This window comes from Papio anubis, chromosome 6 (genome assembly GCF_008728515.1).
Source record: "Papio anubis isolate 15944 chromosome 6, Panubis1.0, whole genome shotgun sequence".
Classification (NCBI taxonomy): Eukaryota; Metazoa; Chordata; class Mammalia; order Primates; family Cercopithecidae; genus Papio; species Papio anubis.
Window position 1 is genome coordinate 110,159,819 of NC_044981.1, and position 24,962 is coordinate 110,184,780.

At 38.2% G+C, this 24,962-nt stretch overlaps 1 protein-coding gene across 22 annotated transcripts in view; it reads left to right on the forward strand.

Annotated features, from left to right (window-relative positions):
• Positions 1-24,962, forward strand: part of SYNE1 (spectrin repeat containing nuclear envelope protein 1) — a 523,271-nt gene that overhangs the window by 377,313 nt on the left and 120,996 nt on the right. For all 22 annotated transcript variants that reach the window (XM_021936839.2, XM_031667714.1, XM_021936840.2 and 19 more), the window contains 7 exons: positions 4,653-4,809; positions 10,042-10,173; positions 10,732-10,887; positions 11,388-11,597; positions 17,487-17,588; positions 22,160-22,279; positions 24,368-24,568. In XM_021936839.2, coding sequence (XP_021792531.2) covers positions 4,653-4,809; positions 10,042-10,173; positions 10,732-10,887; positions 11,388-11,597; positions 17,487-17,588; positions 22,160-22,279; positions 24,368-24,568 — 1,078 coding nt within the window. The remainder of the gene's footprint in view (positions 1-4,652; positions 4,810-10,041; positions 10,174-10,731; positions 10,888-11,387; positions 11,598-17,486; positions 17,589-22,159; positions 22,280-24,367; positions 24,569-24,962) is intronic.

Sequence of the window (24,962 nt, forward strand, 5' to 3'; positions counted from 1 at the left end):
AGTTGAAGACTTTTATTTAAAAGGTCACAGAGGAATTGCAGCAGTGTGGAAGCACTGCTATATTTTGAAGCAGGTCTGAGTTTTATTCTAGTTCCACAAAGGTCACTTTGGAAAAGTCACTCAACTGTGATACTCCTCTGTAGAATTTAGAATAATAATCCACTAATGTCATCACAGAAGTTTTGTGAAAATTATAAATGTCAACTGAGAAGATATACAGGAAAACTTTCTTTGAAATCTAAAACATAAAAAAAAGTTTTCATGCAACCTCTGTGTTTATGTATTACTAAAAGTTGGAATTCGGCAGTATCCTTTGGCAAATAACTTTGACTCCATTTCCCATTTCTGAATATTTATTTTTAGGGGAAATAACATAAAGGAGGAAATATGTATTATGAAGATGATTTTGGAAATATTATTTGTGATACCAAATAATTAAAAAGGCATAAATACTCACTAGTATAAAAGAGTTGAAGAAAATTTTATACATATATAATCTTAACCCAAAACCATGTAACCATATCAGAAAATGTATGTATGATGCTAAGTAAAACTGTGATATCAAGTTGAAAGTAGAGTATGTGTGTAGATAAGAACTAGAATAGACCATCAATAATAAGAAAAAAATTTGGAGACGGACGACATAGGAATTAAAAAAAATTTTGCAGTTTAATCAGTGCTGACATATGACATCAATGTTGACTACATACAGTCTGTTACATACACACACACACACACACACATATATATATATGAATTCTGAGGGCAAATGATAGGAGAATAAACAAACTAAAATGCAATGGCAGCAGATATATTGTGACAAAATACGTAGGAAATAGGAAGGCATTCAAGAAAATGAAAAAACAAAAATCTGTGAAAGTTTTGACATGGCTAATAAATATCAATGTAAAAGAATAGGAATGAATAGTATTATGGCATCTATAGGCAGGGTTTGACTTTAACCCTAAAACTGTAAAAATTGCCTTAAAAATATAAAGGAGTTTAAAAACTCTCTGTTGTGTATCATGCTTAAAGATGCTGATAAGACCATGAATATGTGTCTGTAGTAAACCCAAAATGAGACTGTTTCTTTCATATTGATTGAGGCGAGACTTGCCTTCACGTTGCATTCCTACCTGTTTCCAGCTCCTCTGAAATGTTTACTTATCTTGCGTAGTTTTCTGAATATTTTTGCCAAACAAATATTTTGACAAAGGACCCATCCAGCATTGCCTCCTCTCCGTATGTATCATCACAAAAGGAGCAGAAGGGATCTTCTGCAACTTTCTTGCCATATATATTTTTTTCTTTCCTTGGCCTTTAGCTTTGGAAAGGACCTAAATGAAATACAAACAACTGTTAAGTTGCTCTTTCAAATATAAAAAAATACTTTAAAAATAAATTTGCAGTGCAGTGCTGGCTTTCTAGATAAGATTCACTTTATCTAGATGACTACTTATACATTCTTTAACTTTTATACAAATGTTTAGGAAACTTCACCTTTACATACAGTTGATAACAGTTCAGCCTTTTTCAAGCCTTTGGGTATCAAGCAAACAATTAACCGTGAATTAATGATATCTACATTCCAAAGTAAATATGTATGTATATGTATATAAACCTTGCTAGGAAAAAGCCTGATATTCAGCCCATAACTTGCTGGCTGCTTTTCTAAGACTATAAATGTGGCTTGGTTCGTGTAAGGAAACCCCTGTGGGAAGGACGTGACCTACTTCATATAGTCACACATTTGCCATATAAGGAGTAAGTACTATGTTACTTGTAGAGGGTTAAGGAGGGTGCCTTCCAAGATTACTAAGGAAAAACAACTGGAAATTTGTTGAAGTAAATATAAAAAGAAAGAAGAATAATTTTCATGGAGAACAAAAGGCTATGTTTTAAAATGTTTGCTGCTGGTGTTGTACATGTGTCAATGATTAAATGTAAGAATATAAACATTAAATATTTTTCTGGTTTTATTACAGATTTTTATGTAAATACAAATGAATTCAAAGTGCTGTACTATAGGCTATTACCACAAAAGAAAAAAAGCAATAAAGAAATTTAACCTCATAGGAACTTCAAAGCTTTTTAAAAATAATTTTTCAAAAGTAGAAAAATTCAGATACTAATATTATAGACACTCAACTAAAGGTATCAATTATGTTTTGGCATTTTTTTCACTTGCCATTATTTTTTCAGGTATATTCATGTTGATGTATAGATCTAGTTCTTCATTTTAACTGTTTAATAGTATTTTATTTTGTGAACATAATTTATTCACCCATTTTCTTATTGCTGGATATTGCCATTGCCATTATTATTATTATTACTATTGGTTTTTTTTTTTTTTTCCTGAGACAGAGTCTTGCTCCGTTGCCCAGGCTGGAGTGCAGTGATGCGATCTCGGCTCACTGCAACCTCCGCCTCCTGGGTACAAGTGATTCTCTTGCCTTAGCCTCTCGAGTAGCTGGGATTACAGGCACCCACTACTATGCTTGGCTAATTGTATTTTTAGTAGAGATGGAGTTTCACCATGTTGGCCAGGCTGGTCTTGAACGCCTGACCTAAGCGATCTACCCACCTTGGTGTCCCAAAGTGCTGTGATTACATGTGTGAGCTACTGTGCCCGGCCCTAAGATTGCTGCTTTTAGCATTGTTTAAATTAACTTCCTACATGTCTCTCAGATGGGAAAGATTCTCTGCATTATATCCTAGGAGTGGAATCCCTGCATCACAGATTTAAAGAGTTTTACTTTTCTTGAGACAGGGTCTGACTCTGTCACCCAGGCTGGAGTGCAGTGGTGTGATTATAGCTTACTGCAGCCTTGAACTCCTGGGCTCAAATGAATTTCTTGCCTTAGCCTCCAAAGTAGCTGGGACTACCGGCATGTACCACCATGACTGGCTAATTTTTACATTTTTTTTTTTTTTTTTTAGAGACAGGGTCTGGCTATGTTGCCCAGGCTGGGCTCAAACTCCTGGGCTCAAGTGATCCTCTTGCCTCAGCCTCCCAAAGTGCTGGGATTACAGGTGTGAGCCAGTGTGCCTGGCCAGTTTACAGAAATTTTAAGTCTTATTTCTAGAGACTTATCTAAAGGCACTGTTTTGCTTACATTTATTCTAAGAATAATTGGCTTTGGGGTACCATAGAGTATCATCCTGCCAACACACTTGTTATTCTTTTTTGTCACTTGAGCAAAAGGCCCTGTATCAAAATATTAATTAATATCTACTATTCCTTTTAGATGACATGGTTTTAGTTAGGACTTCAATGGTCCTGAAAAATGAAGATCCATGGAAATTTGGCCACCCTATTCCTGTTTTCGTCTTTTTTCTTTTTTCTTTTTTTGAGATGGAGTCTTGCTCTGTCACCAAGAAGAGTACAGTGGTGCAATCTCAGCTCACCACCACATCTGCTTTCTGGGTTCAAGTGATGCTCCTGCCTCAGCCTCCCGAGCAGCTGGGACTACAGGTGTGCATCACCATGCCCAGCTAATTTTTGTATTTTTAGTAGAGATGAGGTTTCTCCATGTTGGCCAGGCTGGTCTCAAACTCCTGACCTCAGGTGATCCACCTGCCTCGGCCTCCCAAAGTGCTGGGATTACAGGCATGAGCCACCGTGCCCGGCCCATTTTCATCATTATTAACCCTCATTTACTGAGCGACCACTATTTCCCAGATAGGGTTATAGGCCTTATGCATGTATTCTCTTTCATTCTCATAATTATGCAAGGTAGATACTATCTTCATTTTAAAGATGAGAAGATTGAGGCACAGAGAAGTGAAACAACTTACCCAATGTCACAAATAATGTGCTTGAGTGAGGGTCATAATCCAGGTCCATCTCACTCTAAAAGTCAAACTTGGCTAGCCATGGTGGCTCATGCCTGAAATCCACAAATTTGGGAGACTGAGGTGGGAGGATTGCATGAGCCCAGGAGTTTGAGTTTACAGTGAGGTGTGATCACACGAGTCCATACCAGGTTGGGTGACAGAGTGAAGCCCTGTCTCAAAAATAAATAAATAAATAAAAGCCATACCAGTTTCAGATGTCAATTGCTGCCTATCTTTAAGGATGACACTGGAGGGTCTCCCTCCCATATCCCTCTGTGTCCTGTACTACCTTCCCAGGTCCTGTACTGTCTCTCTGTGTCCTGTACTACCTTCCCAGGCTCCCGTACAATCCTTCCAATGTCCTGTACTACCTTCCCAGGCCCTGTACTATCTCTCCGTGTCCTGTTCTACCCTCCTGTGTCCTGCACCGCCCTCCTGTGTCCTATATTTTCTCTGAACTCATAATAGCAACCCTCCCTAGACAAACACATTTTTAAGGTTTTGAACTAACTTTTCTGCTATTTGCCAAAGGATACTAGTCTGTAATCATGCTACAATTTTTTATTACAAATGTTACAATTATTTTTATTCAATGCATTTTTAAGTATCACTTCTGCACATGGTTCAGTTTATCAATGAGTAGGAATATAGTTGCTCTGTGATTGGCCTAAACATTTTCGTTATTTTTAAAGCATAAGCTAATAACCAAGGTAATCTTATTTCATTTGAGAAAGCAGGTCTGGAACACAATAAGTTACCTATCTTATCACTTTTTTGTGCACATTGTAAACTTAGATTATTTATTCTTCTAATAGCGAAAAACCTGATGTGTTATCCCAGGAGTTGGGGATGGAAGGGGAGAAATCATCCGCTGAAGACCAGATGAGAATGAAATGGGAAAGCTTACATCAAGAATTTAGTACCAAGCAGAAACTACTACAGAATGTTCTGGAACAGGAACAAGAGGAAGTGGTATCAAATATTTTACATTATATATTAACTAATATAAAAGATGTAGAGTTTATGCTGAGGGATTATAACTGTGCAATCATCTTAATTTTCATGATCAATTTCAAACTAAGACATGAAGCCAGTTTTTCACTCTACATTTTTCTTAACAAGTCTATTTCACATTTCCCTTCATAATTATATATTTATATGTGAAAATTTGATTTCTAGACAATATTTTTCCTCAAAGATGATTAATATCTGATTCCGTATTAGCCTAAACCCTTACATTTTAAGTGCCCTCTTTTTGTGTGTGTTTTGCAAACTTGAAAAAGTAAGGGTGGAAATCAAGGATATGCACCTCTAGGACAGAAGGATTTCCACAAATCTGGAATGCAATTGTGAGGCCATCTTATTTTCCATTGCCACTTCCAGTATTTAATAATTTCAGGAGATCTTAATGAGAAACATATTGGGACGTTAGTGGGTCTAGGGTAGGGAAGTGAAGCCAGTGGTCAGCTGGAATAGTTACGGACCCATCTGCGAGGCTGGTTCCTGGGAGGGATACTGTGTGATGTCGGGCTTGGTTCCACCAGGCATGCCAAATCCAAGGGAACTGAAGACAGCAACAGATGGTTCCAGGTAATGGCTATTACTTCACTCTAAGCAGAAGCCAGGGAACAACTAGAAGTCAGAGGAATTAGAAAGTTAGAGGGCAAATGAGGGAGTCAGGAACACAAGGCAGCCTGGGATGCCTACCACAGCTGTGGCCCAGAGGAATTCTTCAGATACAAGACTAGTCCCTTGTCCTGGGCCAGCAGCGTCCATCTAGGCTCATTCCAAGTCAGCAGTATTATCGGAGTGAATTCTAAAACCTTTCCTGTTGGTCTGAGGAAGCTGCTGTTCTCTCGGCTCTGGCCAGAACTAGCTTAGGGGCTGGGAGAGGCTGAACTGGAAGCAAAGGGTGTCAATAACTGCAGTGAACTGGAGGAGAGAAAGGCTGAAGCTGACAAAGTAGGCATTAGAAAGCAGGCGCAATCTGCCAGAGTTAAGTGGAAGGAGACGGTCTAAAGCAGGACTGCGCAACTCCCAGGCTGCAGACAGGTACGGGTCCGTGGCCTGTGAGGAACTGGACCTCTCAGCAAGAGGTGAGCGGTGGGCAGGTCAGCGTTACTGCCTGAGCTCTGCCTCCTGGTTAGATCAGTGGCAGCACTAGATTCTCGTAGGAATGTGAACCCTATTGTGAACTGCGCATGCGAGGGATCTAGGTTTCACGCTTCTAATGCGAATTTAATGCCTGATGATCTGAGGTGGAACAGTTTCATCCTGAAACCATCACTCCCGCCCCCAAGAAACCAATCCCTGGTGCCAAAAAGGTTGGGGATTGGTGGTCTGAAGGTCATGAGGTGTCCTGTCATCTGTGGGTAGCCGTGCATACGTCTCTCCAGAGCCATGCTTTCTCTTCTGTTTTTATAAAAGCAGATGCTTTTGTGAACTCTCTGCCCCCTCACTTTCCCTCTCTGGCCAGGAGGCTTCTTTACCTCTGTCTGCGGAAATAGTCACCAGCTCTGCCCTGGGAAACTTAAAGCGCTGTATTCCCGGAAGCAGTTGTCCCAGAATCATATCCACCCTGGCAAATGGTGCCCTATACTTTTTGTGTGGACCTCCTCCCTGTGTTTTAATTCATCCTTCCTCAAATCCCTGATAAAATGTTCCCCAGACTCGTAGCTCAAATTCCTTTTTCCTGATATGGATCTCCTGGACTTGACTGCTAGCTCTCCCTTCATGTTCGAGTATCCTTTGAATAGGAGAGGTATGTATAGTTCTGAATCAGGGACTGCAGTCTTTTCTGACTATCTTAAGTTAGAGAAATCTATGATATTGTCTAGATTCTGTGCTTGCTTACTATTCTCCATTCATAAAGCACCTGTGTGATTCACTGGGCATCTACAGACCTCCTGGAGGTCTCATCCATTACCCTCTTTGATCTTCAAGAGCTGCTTTTGCTCTCAGTCGGAGCTAACACTCCAGCGTCCTCCATGCTGGGCTTACTGAACAAACCTTGCCCTGCTGCCACTGACATTCCACAATACCTGGTCTGTTCAAGTTTAGATTCACGTTGTATCTCCCTTGCCTTTGGATTAGAAATAAAAGCATTGAATGCTCTTTTTTAATGACATTTTTGCATTTGAGTGCTTTGTTTCAGCAATCACTGGTCATTTGCACAAAGTGCCTCACAGGTTGTTTTCCTCTCTGTGGTGTGAAAAGGTGAAGGAAAAGGAAGGGAAGAAGCAATTTAGCTGTCAGTTTCCAGGCAGAAAGGGAGTGATCATATAATGAACACGTTTTAAGTTCTAGGTGTTAACATAGCTAACAACGTTGTGGTGAGGCCAATATTATCTCTACGTTGTAGACCTGGAAACTGAGGCTTAGAGAGGTTGGATAATTTCTGAGGGTCTTGGGATTAAGAAGAAGTGAATCTGGAATCAGGAGGCCAATCTCTCTGTTACCTAAGTCCCTCCTCTTTCATACTACCTTAATGGCAATTTTGTACCCTAGAAATACTTACTACTTTCCTATGTAAAAACAGGTACATTTTGGCCTAAAGTTCTCTAGGTCAAAGGGCACTAATCTCTTAGAGTAATTTTTCTTAATCTGTTTACTTCCAATGTATTTAGTGCTTCCATGCACAACAACCTTCTTGGCTTCAGGGTGAAATACAGCTCCTGCTTCTGGGAACCTATAACCCAAATAGGGAAATAGCACATACATTTCTAAGAAAAATTAGGCAACTATGACAGGATCCATAAGCAGGAATTTAAAGGAAACAAAAGTTAAGAAAAAATAGTCAAAAGTTGCTATGATAGGTATGGAAATTAAAGTAGCAGATTTTAAGGGGATGCTGGGTGGTGGATATCCCAGCTGCAATGGGGAATGGGCTTGGCATATTTACAGGATCATGAGTAGTCAGCCTGAAAGGTGAAGAGGTATTTTGAAAAGTCAAAAGAGACTGATGGCCAGGTACAGTGGTTCACACATGTATTCCCAACACTTTGGGAGGCTGAGGCGGGCAGATCGCATGAGGTCAGGAGCTCAAGACCAGCCTGGCCAACATGGGGAAACCCTGTCTCTACTAAAAATACAAAAATTAGCAGCACATGGTGGTGCACACCTGTAATCCCAGCTATTTGGGAGGCTGAGACAGGAAAATCACTTGAACCCAGGAGGCAGAAGTTGCAGTGTGCTGAGATCGTACCACTGCACTCTAGCCTGGGTGACAGAGCAAGACTCTATCTCAAAAAAAAAGGGGACTGAGTTTGATTGAAAACATGATCAAAAGTTTGAATGCTACACCCTATCATTGCCTTTATTGGGAAGCCATATGTATACATAAAAGAGTTTAGGGGAAATAGGGCTAATAATGAAAGCAAAGAGATCAGCCTAGGTCTTGTATTTAGGATGGATTATTTCACTATAGGTGTTGCTAAAACCAAGAAGAAAAGTTGAGAGGAAAGCTGTGCTAAGATTTTTTTATGATTGCTAATAACTTTCTTATTTAGTCAATTTTAAGAAAAATTATTATTTTGAAAAATTACATATATTCATTGTAATAATTCACATAATGCATCCAAGTGCAAAGATGAAAATGAAAAAGAGCAATTAACAATTCCCATATACTGTAAATCAATTTAATCTTTAAATTCCTTAGTGCTCATAACCAATCCTTTTAGCATATCTTTTTAATTCCTAAATTTTTAATTCTGATCCAGCTCTCAGGAATTAATTCCATTGTCAAGTAATTTTTTTCAAGAAAACTCAGGTTCTATCATATTTGGGAGTATCAGCCAGTTGTCTCTATATTTGATGGGCATTTTTCTGTCATACTTTTATCCCTTCAGAATTTGTATCTATATTTGTTTTTGTCTTCTGGCATTGAATGAAGCTTTAGAAAAATCTAACATCAGTCTACGATTTTTTCCCTTATTTATTTTTTTGTTGTTGTTCTCTGTATGGATGCCAGGAGAATTATTTAGGTTTTTTTTAAGTTTCAACAGCTTATCTAGGCTATGTCTGATGTTGAGTGTTCTCCAATCATATTTTTCCTGTGACACAATGTACTTTTTTATATTTAAGAATCAAGGTTTGCTTTTTTATTAATTGTAGGGAATTTTTTGGTATGAGATGTATTTTATGCTGTATTTATTATATCTCTGCTTCAGGGACATCAATTATCCTTGTGTTAGATCATCTTTTTTCTATACCTCTTGACTTCTTTTTAGTTGTACTGATCTCTGTTTTTTAAAATTCGGATTCGCTTTTCATCTGATTATTGCAAGTTTTTTCTCTATGCCAGTGATTCCATTTTCAGCAATGTCTGTTCTCATCCTTTCTGTTTCTAATTTATTTGTGCCTTAACGTTGTGTGTTTCATAAAATTTGCAAGCCACCTTTTAATTTAATTTTCTTTTTTATAATGTCACCTTTTGTTTGTTTTGAAACAGGGTCTTGCTCTGTTGCCCAGGCTGGAGTGCAGTGGCGTGATCTCAGCTCGCTGCAATTTCTGCCTCTGGGTTCAAGCGATTCTCGTGCCTCAGTCACCTGAATTGCTGGGATTGTAGGTGTGCGCCACCACAACTGGCTAATTTTTGTATTTTTAGTAGAGACAGGGTTTCGCCATGTTGGCCAGGCTGGTCTTGAACTCCTGGCCTCAAATGATCTGCCCACCTCAGCCTCCCAGAGTGCTGTGATTACAGGCATGAGCCATCGTGGGTGGCCTGCTTTATTTTATTTGTACATAATATTTGTACATATTTCTGGTGTACAGTGTGATGTTTAGATACATGTATATAGTGTGTAATGATCAAGTCATGGTAATTAGCAGACTCATCATCTCAAACATCTATCACTTTGTGGTAGGGAGATTCAAAATCCTCTCTTCTAGCTATTGAGATATACAATATGTTATTGTTCACTATGTTTGACCTCCTGTGTAATAGAACACCAGAACTTATTCTTCCTATCTCTCAGGCATTTTTTTTCCACTGCTTAAAAAAAAAAAAAAGAATCCATCCATGGAAACATTGCCATTGATGCATCTAGCCACCGTGTTCAGTGGAAATGGTATGTTGTAGAAGTTATTAGAAGAAATTTTCTTATGGACAGTTTTTCCAGCATCTATTTCAGTGTGCATTTCCAAATGAGAAAACTGGGACATAATGCATATGCTCTTCAACAAGCTGCCTTTGTTTGCCTACAGCTTTATAGCAGGCCAAATCGACTCTTGTCTGGTGTGCCACTGTACAAAGGGGACGTGCCGATCCAAGATAAATCTGCAGTTACGTCTTTGCTGGATGGACTGAACCAGGCCTTCGAGGAGGCTTCATCCCAGGTAAGGCCGTGTTATCCGTGTGTTTGGCTTGGTTTATAAGAGCCGTGTTTTGCTTGTATTGATTTGCGTGGCCTCTGTGAGGCTGTTCCATCCATCCCTGAGCATGAATTGAGACCCAACCCTGGGGATGAGTGCTGAAACAAAGAGTCACTGGACCCTGGAGGCCCATCCTGTTTCTTCTTTTATATTTTATTTTATTTTATTTTTTCAGACAGTCTTGTACAGTCACGCAGGCTGGAGTGCAGTGGCACAATCTTGGCTCACTATAACCTCCACCTCCTGGGTTCAAGCGATTCTCATGTTTTAACCTCCTAAGAAGCTGGGATTACAGGCACATGCCACCATGCCTGGCTAATTTTTGTATTTTTTAGTACATATGGGGTTTCACCATATTGGCCAGGCCAGTCTTGAACTCCTGACCTCAAGTGATCTGTCTCCCTTGGGCTACCAAAGTGCTCAGGTTACAGGTGTGAGCACCGTGCCTGGCCCCATCCTGATATTTTTCCCGGATTTTCAAAAACTGAAATTGATTATTTCACCCTGTTGTGTGTTTCCCAGAGTGGAGGGACAAAGAGGCAGAGTATACACTTGGAGCAGAAGTTGTATGATGGGGTCTCAGCCACCTCTACTTGGTTGGATGATGTTGAAGAACGTTTATTTGTTGCCACAGCACTTTTACCAGAAGAAACAGAAACTTGTCTCTTCAACCAAGAGGTAAGTTTAGTAGTTTCTGCCTGTGTGTTTATAACGTTACAAAGCACTTGACGTTTTGATGGGATAATTAATTTTATACGTAAAGAAAGTCAAACATAAAACAATTCTAATAATGCAGAACATCATTGCTTGAATGCAGAATATTTCTAGTTTGCATTTTCATTCTTTGTCTTGTGTATGTAAGAGGGAAAAATGGGAAACTCTGTAGAAACACTATTATGTATCACATATCTTCCAAATATGAAACACATGCTTTAAAAAAGTACCAAATTCCTAAATAGCACTTTACAGTGCTCATTATTACTAGTGAATGAGGTAAAGTCCCTGAGAGCAACTTGCCTGAAATGTATAGAAGTATTTGAAAGAGGTTCCAGTTGTCTTAGGTCTAATTATTACTAAGCAACCAGAGAGATTTAGTTGACTTTCTATGAGAAAATAACTTGATTTGCATATCAATTCATGTGTCTAAACACTGAAAAATGCCCTTTTATCACCTCTAGATTCTTGCCAAAGACATTAAGGAAATGTCTGAAGAAATGGATAAGAACAAAAACTTGTTTTCGCAAGCTTTTCCAGAGAATGGTGATAATCGAGATGTTATTGAAGATACTTTGGGTTGTCTTTTGGGCAGGTTATCCTTGCTAGACTCAGTAGTGAATCAGCGATGTCATCAGATGAAAGAAAGACTTCAGCAAATACTAAATTTCCAGGTAAGTAAGACATTATCAAAGGATACTTGACCATTCTCTAGGTATTCAATAATAGTCAGTCATGAGTCTGTGTTACGTACCTGGTTGTTGTTTTTTTAAATGTGTAATGAAGAACGAGAGCTTTGTAGAAAATGAAGGGGGTTGAATTAAAGGATTAGAAACTAAAGATTTTTTGCTCCTAGAAATGGAAGGTTGAGAAAACCACCCACTTCAAACTAAGGACGGAATAGAATTATAAATTCAATCAATAAAAGTCAAATTTATGGGTCTTTATGATTATAATTTTTAGTTGCTAATACTGGAGCTTAAACACACTGGGAAAGAATATGCAGAAAATGGCTGGGTATGGTGGCTCATGCCCATGATCCCAGCACTTTGGGAGGCCAAGGCAGGCAAATCATTTGGGGTCAGGAGTTTGAGACCAGCTTGGCCAACATAGTGCATTGCAACTCATCTCTACTAAAATACAGAAATTAACAGGGTGTGGTGGTGCAGGCCTGTAATCCCAGCTACTTGGAGGCTGAGGCAGGATCATCGCTTGAACCCAGGAGGCAGAGGTAGCAGTGAGCCGAGATCATGCCACTGCACTCCAGTGTAGGCAACAGAGCAAGACTCCATCAAAAAAAAAAAAAAAAAAAAAAAAGGCCGGGTGCGTTGGCTCAAGCCTGTAATCCCAGCACTTTGGGAGACCGAGACGGGCGGATACAAGGTCAGGAGATCGAGACCGTACTGGCTAACATGGTGAAACCCCGTCTCTGCTAAAAAATACAAAAATCTAGCCGAGCGAGGTGGCGGGCACCTGTAGTCCCAGCTACTCGGGAGGCTGAGGCAGGAGAATGGCGTAAACCCGGGAGGCGGAGCTTGCAGTTAGCTGAGATCCGGCCACTGCACTCCAGCCTGGGCAACAGAGCGAGACTCTGTCTCAAAAAAAAAAAAAAAAAAAAAAAAGTGTATGCAGAAAATGTTGGAATATAGAAAGGGCCATAGACTGTAGTACCTAAGAGTCTTTGAAAGTGAATGTGGTCTAATTACTTCTACCTATGTTAAAATGCATTACATTGCTTTCCAATCCTAACTCCTCAGACTTACTGCCTTTTAGCCCCATATTAGAATTCTTATGCATGCTTAGGAAACTTTTCCGATGACTATATACTGGAACAAATGCAAAAGCTGCTGATAAACTTTTAGTGCTGATTTTTCATTTCTAATAAAAAGCACCCTTTGGGAATACCTAAGTTTTAATTGTATGTTATTTTTAACCATCATGAAAGATTTTATAAAATAGAGACATGTCATTAGGGCCAAGAGTTTAATGTAGAGTTTTGATTTGCAAAAAACCAAAATACTACAAAGTGTCAAATAAATGTAGCATTAACCAAGAAACACGGAATTTTTATGACATTCATTCAGAGGCACAAATTACCACTGCCTTCCGGTAGTCTACATTCTTAAAACCACAGAGTAAAACTATCACAAACATATGAGTTTCATTTTTTTATTCACAAAATATTTTCTCATATTCCTTGGCTTTAATCTTTGCAACATCCTTCAAACATTGTTCTAATATTAATTTTGCAAAGTCAGAACAGTAAAAATTAAACATGTAGTCTCCGAAGCTAATAGTCTGAGTTCAAATTCTGGCGTTGTAACTTACTGCTGTATAACTTTAGCAGCTTGACTTTCCTGAACCTTGGTATCCTCAACTGTCAAATCATACTCATATTAATTGCCTCATAGACTGTGGTGAGGATGAAATGAGTTGTGTTTCAAATACTCTGAACAGTGCCTGATACATAGTAAGTACTCAGCAAGTGTTGTTATTGTTATTAATGTTAGTATTATAAGAGATATAGGATCTAAAACCAAGAGAAAGATTAAATTACTTCAATGTTACTCAATCATTAAGAACTACAGCCAGGATTTTACTCAAAGAATTTTTTTTTTTTTTTTTGTATTTTATCATATTAGGGTGATCTCAGGGAAGATGGAGAATGTGGGCCTTCATTAGAGTCTCTTAAATTTTATCCAATATCCTTTGCCAGTTGATGGTACCACCAGCAACTCAGTGTTGTCCCTGAGTCAGTGGCACTGCTCTCCAGCAGTCTTCCCTGTTAGTTACTATCCCCAAGATGATCAAGTCAGAATCCCTGAATACCTCAGCAGTCCCTTTTGCTCTCATTCCCCATATCTTTTGTGAATTGCATTTAGTATCTTTAGTACTTTCATGCTTTTACATTTTATTAGTAGTTATCACCAATCACAGTAAAATATGAATTAGGCATGAATGCTCTGGAACTCGTTTTGTTTGAAGGATCTAAGAGAATCATGGAATTCTCTTTAAATCACATTCTCTGTTTTTCTTCTGCCAACAAGTTTCTATTTGTTGGTGGCCAGATCACGAACAAAAAGACATTTCGAAATATTTGTGTTCCAATTTAGTTGAGAGAAAGTTTCCAATGTTAACTTAAGTAAAGGTCAAGTCACAAACCATTTTCTTTTTTTTTTTTTTTTAACTTTGCATCAAACACCTGGTATGCTGTCAATCCTCAGCAGTTACTGGAAGGGTATGCCTTCATTCTGCATTTAATCTTTGAGGATTAGCTTTTGCCAGACTGCTAACATTATTCTATACCAAAAAGGCTATTTGAGAGGATGCGTAGATGTTATGTAGATGTACATTACATATATAGAATCACGATAAAGTCAGTTATGAACTATTTTGTATTTTTAAAAATTTTACCGATGGATGTAACCTCAAATGAATTCCTCAAACATATAATTGTGGATTGCAAATTATTTTAAAAACTGGAAAATGAAGTAAAGAATTCTTTAATGAATGAGTGAGGCAGCACAACTGATTTTATTTATTTTATTATTTATTTATTTATTTATTTTTGAGACAGAGTTTTGCTCTTGTTGCCCAGGCTGGAGTGCAATGGGGAGATCTTGGCTCACTGCAACCTCTGCCTCCCAGGTTCAAGTGATTCTTCTGCCTTAGCTTCCCAAGTAGCTGGAACTACAGGCATGCGCGCCATGCCCACCCAGCTAATTTTTGTATTTTTTAGTAGAGATGGGCTTTCACTGTATATTGACCAGGCTGGTCTCAAACTCCTGACCTCAGGTCATCTGCCTGCCTCTACCGCCCAAAGTGCTGGGATTACAGGTGTGAACCACTGTACCTGGACACATCTGGTTTTTAAGCCTGTAACTTTCTACAAATCTGTTTCTCAATGGCTAGAATCCTGCTCTTTTTTGCCCTGCCAATAATTCCAGTGACTATAAGAAAAAAAAAGTGATGTATTTTATGTTTGTAATATATGGATACCTTAATTAGCCTGTTGTATCACAAGCGTAATAATACAAAAATAGTTAAATTCTTTGCATTTTCATTTTTAAGAAAATGTCATTATCCATGTGATTTCTAGCACCTCTTAAAATTTTTATTTAGTAATTTTAAACTCAATCATATTCTTTGCTTTACTATCTTCTTGGTTAGTCTCTCCCAGTAATTAGTCTAACTTCCAGAAATATGAACTCTGTGTTTCCTATTACCCTGAGTAGAACATAGTTAAGAGAGAAAATATGCTATTAAAAGCATACGAATGGGCTGGGCGTGGTGGCTCACCCCTGTAATCCTAACACTTTGGGAGGCCGAGGCAGGTGGATCACCTGAGCTCTGGAGTTCGCGACCAGCCTGGACAACATGGTGAAACCGCGTATCTACTAAAAATACAAAAATTAGCCAGACGTGGTGGTGGGTGCCTGTAGTCCCAGCTACTTGGGAGGCTGAGGCAGGAGAATTGCTTGAACCCAGAAGGCAGAGGTTCCAGTGAGCCGAGATTGCACCGCTGCACTCCAGCCTGAGTGACAGAGTGAGACTCTGTCTCAAAACAAAACATAACAAAGCATAAAAATGGCATATGGAAAATCTATATATGCACTCTTCATTTCTAACCCATGTTATGTTATATATGCTTAGCTACTCATTTAGGTTAACTGGACTAATGTCATTATACATACATATGTAGATAATGTAGGCTTCTGTTCAAATGGATGCAGGACATCTTTTACTAGGCTTAAAAACAGATAAATGTGTGATGGTTTTAGTGGCCCACGTGACCTTACCCTGAACACAGTTGAATGATACAGACCTAGTAACTCATATGTAAAACTATTATTTCTAGTATTTTTCCAGGGCTGTTATTATAATTTCCTATTTAGTTAGCCACTAGGCTTGCAGGTTGCTTTGAGTTTGGTTAGTGGCAACTATTCTAGTTCTCATGTTCAGCACTATATTTTCAATTTTATATTTTTTACTGCATAATGCACCCATTATTTGGCTTTTAAGACCTGAATTTGCATTATAAAGCCTTCACGTGTTCTTATAGATATTTTTCTTGGTACGATTATCCTTCTCCTCATTAGACAGTCAGAATGATTGCATGTAGGTGATGTGTGTGATCAGGCCCTGGTGAAGAGGTCCTAAGTTGAGCTTTAACCTCTGATGAATATATGTTTGCTGACTATTATGAAATAGAACTTATTTGTTGATATTTTAGAGAAAAAAATTTTTTTTTTTTTTTTTGAGATAAGGTCACCCAGGCTAGCATGTAGTGGCATGATCGTAGCTCACTGCAACCTCAAACTCCTGAACTCAAGGGATCCTTCCACTTCAGCCTCCCAAGTAAACAGGACTACAGGCATGCCACTGTGTCCACTTATTTTTTTAAAAAAAAACTTTTTGTAGAGACCAGGTGCACTTTGTTGCCCAGGCTGCTCTTGAACTCCTGGCCTCAAGTGATCTGCCTCAGGCACCCAAAATTCTGGTATTACAGAGATGAACCACTGCATCTGGCCTAATTTTTTATAATTTAAATATTCTTCTAATTATTTCCTCTGGAATTAAGTACCAACATTCTAATAGTTGTCTCCTTTTTGTACAAATCTAACTCAATATGAATATATTTGGACATTTAAATGAGTAATATTTTTGAACAAAATACCTAACAAGATCTTTTTGTGTTGTCTCTTCACATGTTTTTGTTCATCACGGATAATATTTATTTTCTAAACTTCCGAATGTCTTTTTAAAAGCTTGTGCAAATTCTCCAAAAATAGAAGAAGAAACTGATAGAGTAATGGGAGGAGAGGAGAGAGCAAAGTGGAAATCATGATTCTTAGGAATCATAGGCCGGGTGTGGTGGCTCATGCCTATAATCCCAGCACTTTGGGAGGCCAAGGTGGGTGGATCACAAGGTCAGGAGATCGAGACCATCCTGGCTAACACGGTGAAACCCCGTCTCTACTAAAAAAATGCAAAAAATTAGCCAGGCGTGGTGGCGGGTGCCTGTAGTCCCAGCTACAGCTACTTGGAGGCTGAGGCAGGAGAATGGCATGAACCCGGGAGGTAGAGCTTGCAGTGAGCTGAGATGGCGCCACTGCACTCCAGCCTGGGCGACAGAGTGAGACTCCATCTCAAAAAAAAAAAAAAAAAAAAAGAATCATATTATTTCCCAAATCAGGATAACGCCTACAGGTTATTTCCCTAGATAAGAGCCATTAACATAATATTTCTTTGCAATATTTGAATGTGCTCATTTATTTCAGATGTAATGAGATTAGAGTGACAAGCATTGCTTTTTACATGTATGGTTCAGCTTCATTTGTATTAAGTAGAAAATACTTTGGGTAACAGATTCTTCAGGAGTCAGTTTTAGCACATAAGCAAATTGTTACCAGTTCCTTTTACCTTCCCATAGCACAGTATTGTTTCTCCTGGAAATTAAATTTCTATGCCTCGATATTATTTGTTAGAATCTGTGTTATATTTACAAGTATTTCAAATTCCCTGTTACACATTTTGAGTTTTCCTGTTGCTTTCCTCCTTAGAATGATCTGAAAGTGCTGTTTACATCACTGGCTGACAACAAATACATCATTCTGCAGAAACTGGCAAACGTATTTGAACAACCCGTAGCAGAACAAATAGAGGTATTTATAGCTGCCTTTTCCTAGAAGAGAAAATGCATCGAGGAGATATGACTTACTGTGAAATTTTAAATATTCTATGAAAGATTAATGGCTCACAGTAGCACTTTTGTTTGTAGTATTTTTGTTTTTGAGTACTGGGTTTGAATAACGTACCAGGTGACATTGACTCTGTCACTTACATCTGCACAGAACTAGGAAATGTGAGCTGGGAAAAGGTATCCGTGGCAGATGCTGACCTGACGGAGTTTTCCACCCAATGATGAGATTAGATGTGAACCTCAATGACACAGGGCAGAAAGTCAAACTGTCCTGGGACAGGTACTGACAAAGCACTGTGGATACTCAGACCCTTCTGACCTCCAGCAGGGGTAGGATTAGGGAAGCTTTGTAGAGGGAAATTTGAACTGAACTTGAGAGTTTGGACACACAATGACAGGAAAGAAAGCTATCGCAGTAAAGAGGACAACAAGAATAAAGGCACAAATTGTTAGAGAATTCTGAGCACTTAGGGAGAAACACAGGTAATCCTATTTTAGCTGAATTTAAGATAAATGAATGTGACTGAGGACAAACAAGATTGGATATGTAAATTTAAGGCAGTTTGTAGGGCCTGTTGAATGTGAGACTTTGGACTTTATTCTATAAACTAGTTACCTGTACACTTTATTTGTTGCATGCCTCATTAACTAAGAAAAAAAAAAAAAAGGAAATAAATACGCAGCATAAATGTATATATTTTTATTTATTTATAAATTATAAACAATTTATGTTATAAATCATAATTAAATTCACCCACATTTATTTTCAATTTTTGTTTGTGTACATGCTGCAACCAAAATAGAAAATGAATGTGGTTGAATATAAATGAAAGATGTAGTGTTTCATCCTGGTAGATCATCTTGTGCACTTTTGGGTGTTTAGACTTAACTGGGAGATCCCTGGCCATGGAAAGTTGTAGGGGATGTTTGCAGGTAAAAATGAATGGCAGTTCTAGATCTTGCTTCTGGATAGTTTACATGACAGCACCAGGGTCAGGAAACAGGAGATCCATCATGAGGCTTCATGTAGCTGTACTGAAGAGAAAGAATGAGAACCAAAACTGGCATGGTGGCATGAAAATAGGGAGGATAGAAGAAATGGGAGGGATGTTAGAATATCTCCTGTTTCATAAGCTAAGTAATTATGAAAAGTATGTGTTTGAATAGAATTTTCTGATTTAATTTCAGTGAACTTCCCAGGAATCTATGGATAGACTATAGAGAATCATCTGACATATAATGTGTGTGTGTGGGTGTGTGTGTGTGTTAACACCTCCCAAAATAGTTTCAAGGCTTTTTCTCCATTGTGTTCTACTCCCAGTGTTGTCTTAAGGAATCTAAAATAGTTTTCAAAATTGTGAGTGTGCATTTTTCTTTTTATTTAATTATTTTAAAAAATATGTGTGTGTATATATATGTATATACGTGTGTGTATGTGTGTGTGTGTGTATATATATATATAAAAATATAGAGACAGGGTCTCACTTTGTTGCCCAGACTGGTCTTGTACTCCTGGGCTCATGCAGTTCTTCCACCTCAGCCTCCCAAAGTGTTGGGATTATGGGTGTGAGCCACTGCATCCGGCTGTGCATTTTTCTTTACCATAATTTCATCTGCTTTTTAAAAAGATTTCTCATTTCCCCCCATTAAAAATCTCTTTATTTTCTGTCATATCTTCCACATGAAGGGACCTTTTTTTTTTTTCTTGGCTTATAATGTGTGATTCCAAAAAAGACTGGAGCAAATGTAGTGCTGACTTGCTTTGGATTTCTAATATGAATTATAAGATATGTATGATCACAAGCAATCATTTTCACTAATTTTTAACCAATGTAACTGAATGTCACAGATGAAGAAATAACCAATTAGTTTTTTTTCTTTGAATAAATGGAACGCAACTAATGAACATGCTAATTCCGTGCCTACCCAACTTAGATTAAAAAGGCAATAACAGCAGAAGGCATGGGGAAGACACACCTCACTCAATATAGTTATCTCTTGAGTCGTGCTGTTCCAATCCAGAGCAGTTCTCTTGCCTCATAAGCCTGGTGCACAGTTGTCTTCTTGGATCTCCCTTCACCACCATCCTGAGAATCCCTTCATTTCTTCCTATGTTGGATCTTCTCTCTTCTGAATCCCAACTCTTTCTCTTTACTGCATTGCTTCCTTGTTTGGTTAGTGCATGTCCTTTCTTAGAAAGAGTGTATGGTAAGTGTATTTTTCCAGATGTATGTCTGAAAATGTTCTTATACCATGTTCACACTTTATTGATCACTTTGCTATTTTTATGTCATCCTTCGGGGTCATTTGTTGAATATGAATTCTTTTGGAGTTTCAAGGCTTTTTGTCCATTGTTTTCTAGCTCCCAGTGTTGTCTTAAGGAATCTAAAGACATTCTAATTCCCAAAGGTTTCCAGTGTCCTGAAATTTCACAATCACACGCCTTAGGGAGGATCTGTTTTTATCCGCTGGGCTGGAAGCTCGAGGGGCTCTTCGGATTTGGCAGCTCTCATCTCTCTGTTCTGGAAAATGTTCTAGTGATTTATTTAATATGTTTCTTTCCTCCATTTTACCTGCCTTCTTTTCTGGAGAACTCCTTTTTGTCAGATACTCTGGTTCAATCCTTGAATTGTCTTACCAAGAGCCCTTTCTCTGTGTTTTTGCTCTGCTTTTTGAGAAACTTCCTCAATTTCAACTCCAGACCCTTATACTGAGTTTGGCATTTCTGTTCTCTTGTATTTAATTTTCCCAGAATTCGTTTTGGTTCTCTGAATGATCCTTTTTGTAGTATTTTTTATTTTTTTTAAATGAATACATTATCATTTATATCTTTCTGGGTGTGTTAATGGTTTTAATGTTTGAAGTTCTACTTTTCCTGTATAATCTGTTTTCCTCCAGCTTGCTTTTATTTGTTTGCTTCTGTTAGTCCCCATCTTTCATGTCATCGAAAGGCATATTGAAATCTTTTGTTATCTATTCAGGTTTAGGATGGAGGACTAAACAGCTGAAAGGGAACTCTGTGTGGGGATGGAACATGACAATTTCAAGAGTTCCTGCAGGATGGTCTCTGTGGACCATTTATTTGTTAGAGAATCCTTCTGTCAAATTGTCAGGCATGTCTTATTGGTGTTTTCAGATACTTTTCCCTCTCCTGTCTGGAGACTAGAGCCCTGGCTGCAGCCCTTCTTGCTCCAGGAAGAGAAGACTCAGGGGCCCCACATTCAGCATTCAGGGAGCATCCAGTTATTTCATACCTTGCTTTCAGTCCAGCATTCAAGCTCACAGCTGTGTCCAGTGTCCCTCAGTCTGTTTGACCTTCTCCAGAAAACAAACTTTCAGTCTTTTACACGGGAAGAAAAAGGGACAGTATGGAATAAGGAGGGGCATCTGTGGGTTAACTGTCCTTTAAGCAGCTCTTCAGTAACCCTCCTTACTTAGCACCCCAGCTCACTTCACCCAGAGTTTTGGAGATTTCTGTTGCTCTGAATTGGGTGGTGGAGATCCTCCACTGGTTTAGAATTCAGCTTCCCCAGATTTCCTAAGCCAATTATCATGTATTCTTCTGACTTCTAGCTCTCAACATATTGTTAGCATTGTTTTCTTTTCTGTTCCCTTGTCCTTTTAGATTTATGGGGAAAAAAATATGCCAAAAACAAGCAAACAAAATACTCACTCTGGCTGTAGGGGGTTTTCAGGAAAGAGGACACTGGACACATGTGTTTCATCTGCCATCTGGAGTGTTGTTTTTGTCCTCCTTCAGGGGCAGCCTCTGTTACCCTCTTTCCAAATGCCTGCTCCAGGGGTTGTGGGCTGGTGTCTCCCTTCTCTAATCTCCACTAATGGGGATGAGTTGCATTATCGAGTTTAGTACTTACTGATAGTCAGCCTTGCTTTATTTTTCTCTGTTTACTCTGGCTTCCTAACCGGACCATCAGCTCCTTGAAGGACAGGATGAGATCTTGTTCTGCTTCTACAGACCTCACACTGGGAAGACAAGGCTTAGCAGTAACTGCCACTTGAACACTTGTTGATTGATTTTCCACTTCACAAGAAGAAGCACAGATTCCTTGACCATGCTGTAATATACTTTTTGTTGCCTCGCTGAATCTTTCTCCAAAGATGCTCACAACTACGTTTCAAGGGCAGCAGAACATGGTCCCTTAGAAAACCTCAGGCAAATACCTTTTATTAACTATGTCCTAAATCATGCTCCTTTTTCTTTAAGTGTTGCTTTTCAAAAACTCCCTTTTTTATTTAAGCAAGACATCCTTCTCCCAGCCCTCTACCCTGACTTTCTCCTGCCTCATTATCTGTAAGATAACTGCTCTGTACTAATAATGGGACTTCTTCTCTTTTCTATATAGTCTGTAAACATGGCTTTTGGTTTGTTTGTATCATTGAAATAATTCCTTTTGTATATATTGAGAATGTTTTATGTGGAGAGGAGGAACACAGAAAGAAGCACAATAATCACATCTTCCGTGAGGAAATTGTTCGTGGGAGTTTTAATAAAATGTCATGGATCTTACCTAGGCAATACAACAGGCTGAAGATGGACTCAAAGAATTGGATGCAGGAATCATTGAATTAAAGAGACGTGGTGACAAGTTACAGATTGAGCAGCCGTCCATGCAAGAACTCTCCAAACTCCAGGTGCAGCCTTCAGCCAGTAGTATTCAGCTGCAGGGGTACATCGAACTTGAAGTCGAGAAAAAATCACTTTCTTTATTTTTCTAGGCTTTCTTTATAAAATTCATGCCACTTAGGTCCTAACCTTTCTGCCAAGTAACTCTTAGAAAATTTTCTGAAGCTTAACATGTTTAGTACAAGGAAGTGAGTTGTTTTCATGCTTCTAAGATTTATATGTTTTTCTGACAATTACTTTATTATTATTCTCTTGGTTAAACATTGCAGTATAGTTTAGTTGTGGCATATTATTTTCTACTGTAGAAAATAGAATGATTTTTAATCCTAGCTAGAAAAATTTAAAAAAGTGATATCTATCTTTGTATTGCACTATCTCTTCAAATACTATTTTAAAAAGCAAATAATCAAAGTAATACTTTTCAGAAAGTGTTTTTTTCTAAGGTAAGAACTATAGTTTATCCTTCATATATGTTTGAATGGAATGGAGACATTGTTTCCATTCTAGAACAACAACAACAACAAAAATTAAACTGGAAGGTAGTTGAAATCTAAACAGACTTCCTATCATCCTTTCAGGAATAGAGAATAATGCTTTGGGTTAATTTCCTTTCCTAAATCTGACATTTAGGCAAGAATCTGATATTGGGGTAGGAAGAAGATCTTCGGATATTAAACCAGCAAAATTTAGTATCAGCTAGGCAATGCAGTTATGTTCAATCAAGAAGAAATTGTGTACAATTATGTATGGTCACACAGACACACATGTTAGATTTTCTCTGTATGCAGAACTATTGAGAATTTGTAACCTCAGTCCAGTATAGGCTTATAAGTTCTTTCTTTGAGAAAACAAAATAGGCCTTATAAACAAAAGAACATTTTTATTTTAACTGTATCTCTCCTTTATCTAACATTTCATAATGTCATAAGCCCACCACCCCCACTTTGTACTTTTTTAGACAGTTTTCCCACAGCACTTAAGCATCAGGTGTAAGAGTCAAATGTCATTGCCGTAAATAGGCATTAAAATTGAACTTTTCCAGATCGAGCCATTTTGGCAGGCTAAACCTTAATGTGATATGTTAATCAGGTCCATATGCCTCAAATAAATTTTGTGTTTGGTGTGTCATCATCTCCTAAAATGTCTTTCCAGTTTAAATAGTTATTTACCCCACCACATTTGGCAAAAATATTGCCTTCTTAAGTTTGTGACTCTTTCTGCTCACGTTAAACTTGCCTATTTCTCTAGCTCTTTGTTTGATGGATAGTCCCAAATATGATTGTTATTTAGCAGGAAAATGTTAAGTATACTATATTCAGTTGCTCTGAAATTAAATGGGAATTGCATTTTCTATGACATGTCCCTCAGCCCCGTGGACACTTTTTCAACAGTTTTACCCCACATTTCATCATAAACAATTAATATCTTGAGAAAACAGTTGTCAAATCTCCCTCATATATCATTTCTAGGAGATACTTTTTCATGTCCTTTAAAATCTTAAAATATTAAGCTTACTTTTTGTAGACACATCTTTATTTCCTTTCATATTTTAACTTACTAAATTTTTATTTTGTAGTCAATCTAAATTGCATTTTTATATGTGCCATGAAATAAGACATTATTTTTCTTCAAAGAGTTGAGTTATTTCCACATTATTTATTGAATATTTATTTTATCTTTTCACTCAGTCACTTCATACTTACATTTTTATCAATTCAGTTTTTTTTCAGTTTCTCCATTGTGCTTTATTGTCAGTTAAAAATAAAATAAAATTTAAAACAGAAAGATAAGAATACCAAATAAGATTAATGAAAGAACTTGAACTACCAGCTATCACGACACTGTAAAGTCACAGCAAATATATCACAGGCATGAGAATAAGGGTCCAAAGGTTATTTTTTTGTGAAACGTGTTTTCAAAGTAAGGCTCATAGGAAAGACAAGCAGATGGCCTACAAGCAGAGCATTTCCACAGGGCACATCCCTGAAGGCGTTTTCTTGGTTGGGTCTTGGGCTTAGCACGTTCATAGTTCATATGCTTTCAGAGAGTTGCCAGAATATGAATTGAGAGTGAGTCTTGTGGTCTCTGCCTCTTAGGACATGTATGATGAGCTGATGATGACCATTGGCTCTCGGAGGAGTGGCCTGAACCAGAACCTTACACTCAAGAGTCAGTATGAGAGGGCCCTACAAGATCTGGCTGACCTGCTAGAAACTGGTCAGGAGAAGATGGCAGGAGACCAGAAAATCATCGTGTCTTCCAAAGAGGAAATCCAGCAACTACTTGACAAACATAAGGTACATAACAAAAAAGAGTAAGAGAGAGAGAGAGAAACAGAGAGAGAGAGAGAGAGATTGTAATTGGAAAGCATACTCTCAAACCCTGATATATATTTAGTAAAACCTAATATTCTCAGTATTTTATGACTTCTTACTTCTATAGTTATTCTTTAAAATGATCCAAAATGTATATTCAAACCAACTGGCTTTCAGTAGCACAGAGAAATTACAGGGGATATGTTTCTATAATGTTGGGAATTTAAAAAGAAGATCAACTTACCTGTAATTTTACTGGTCAGTTCCTCACTAGTATTAGCCAGGCTTTCTCCCTAGATGAGCAAAAATCAAAGGAAAACTCAGAGCCTCCCTTCATAGGAGCCCAGCTTTGTTCTTAACTCCACCTTTCTCTGTG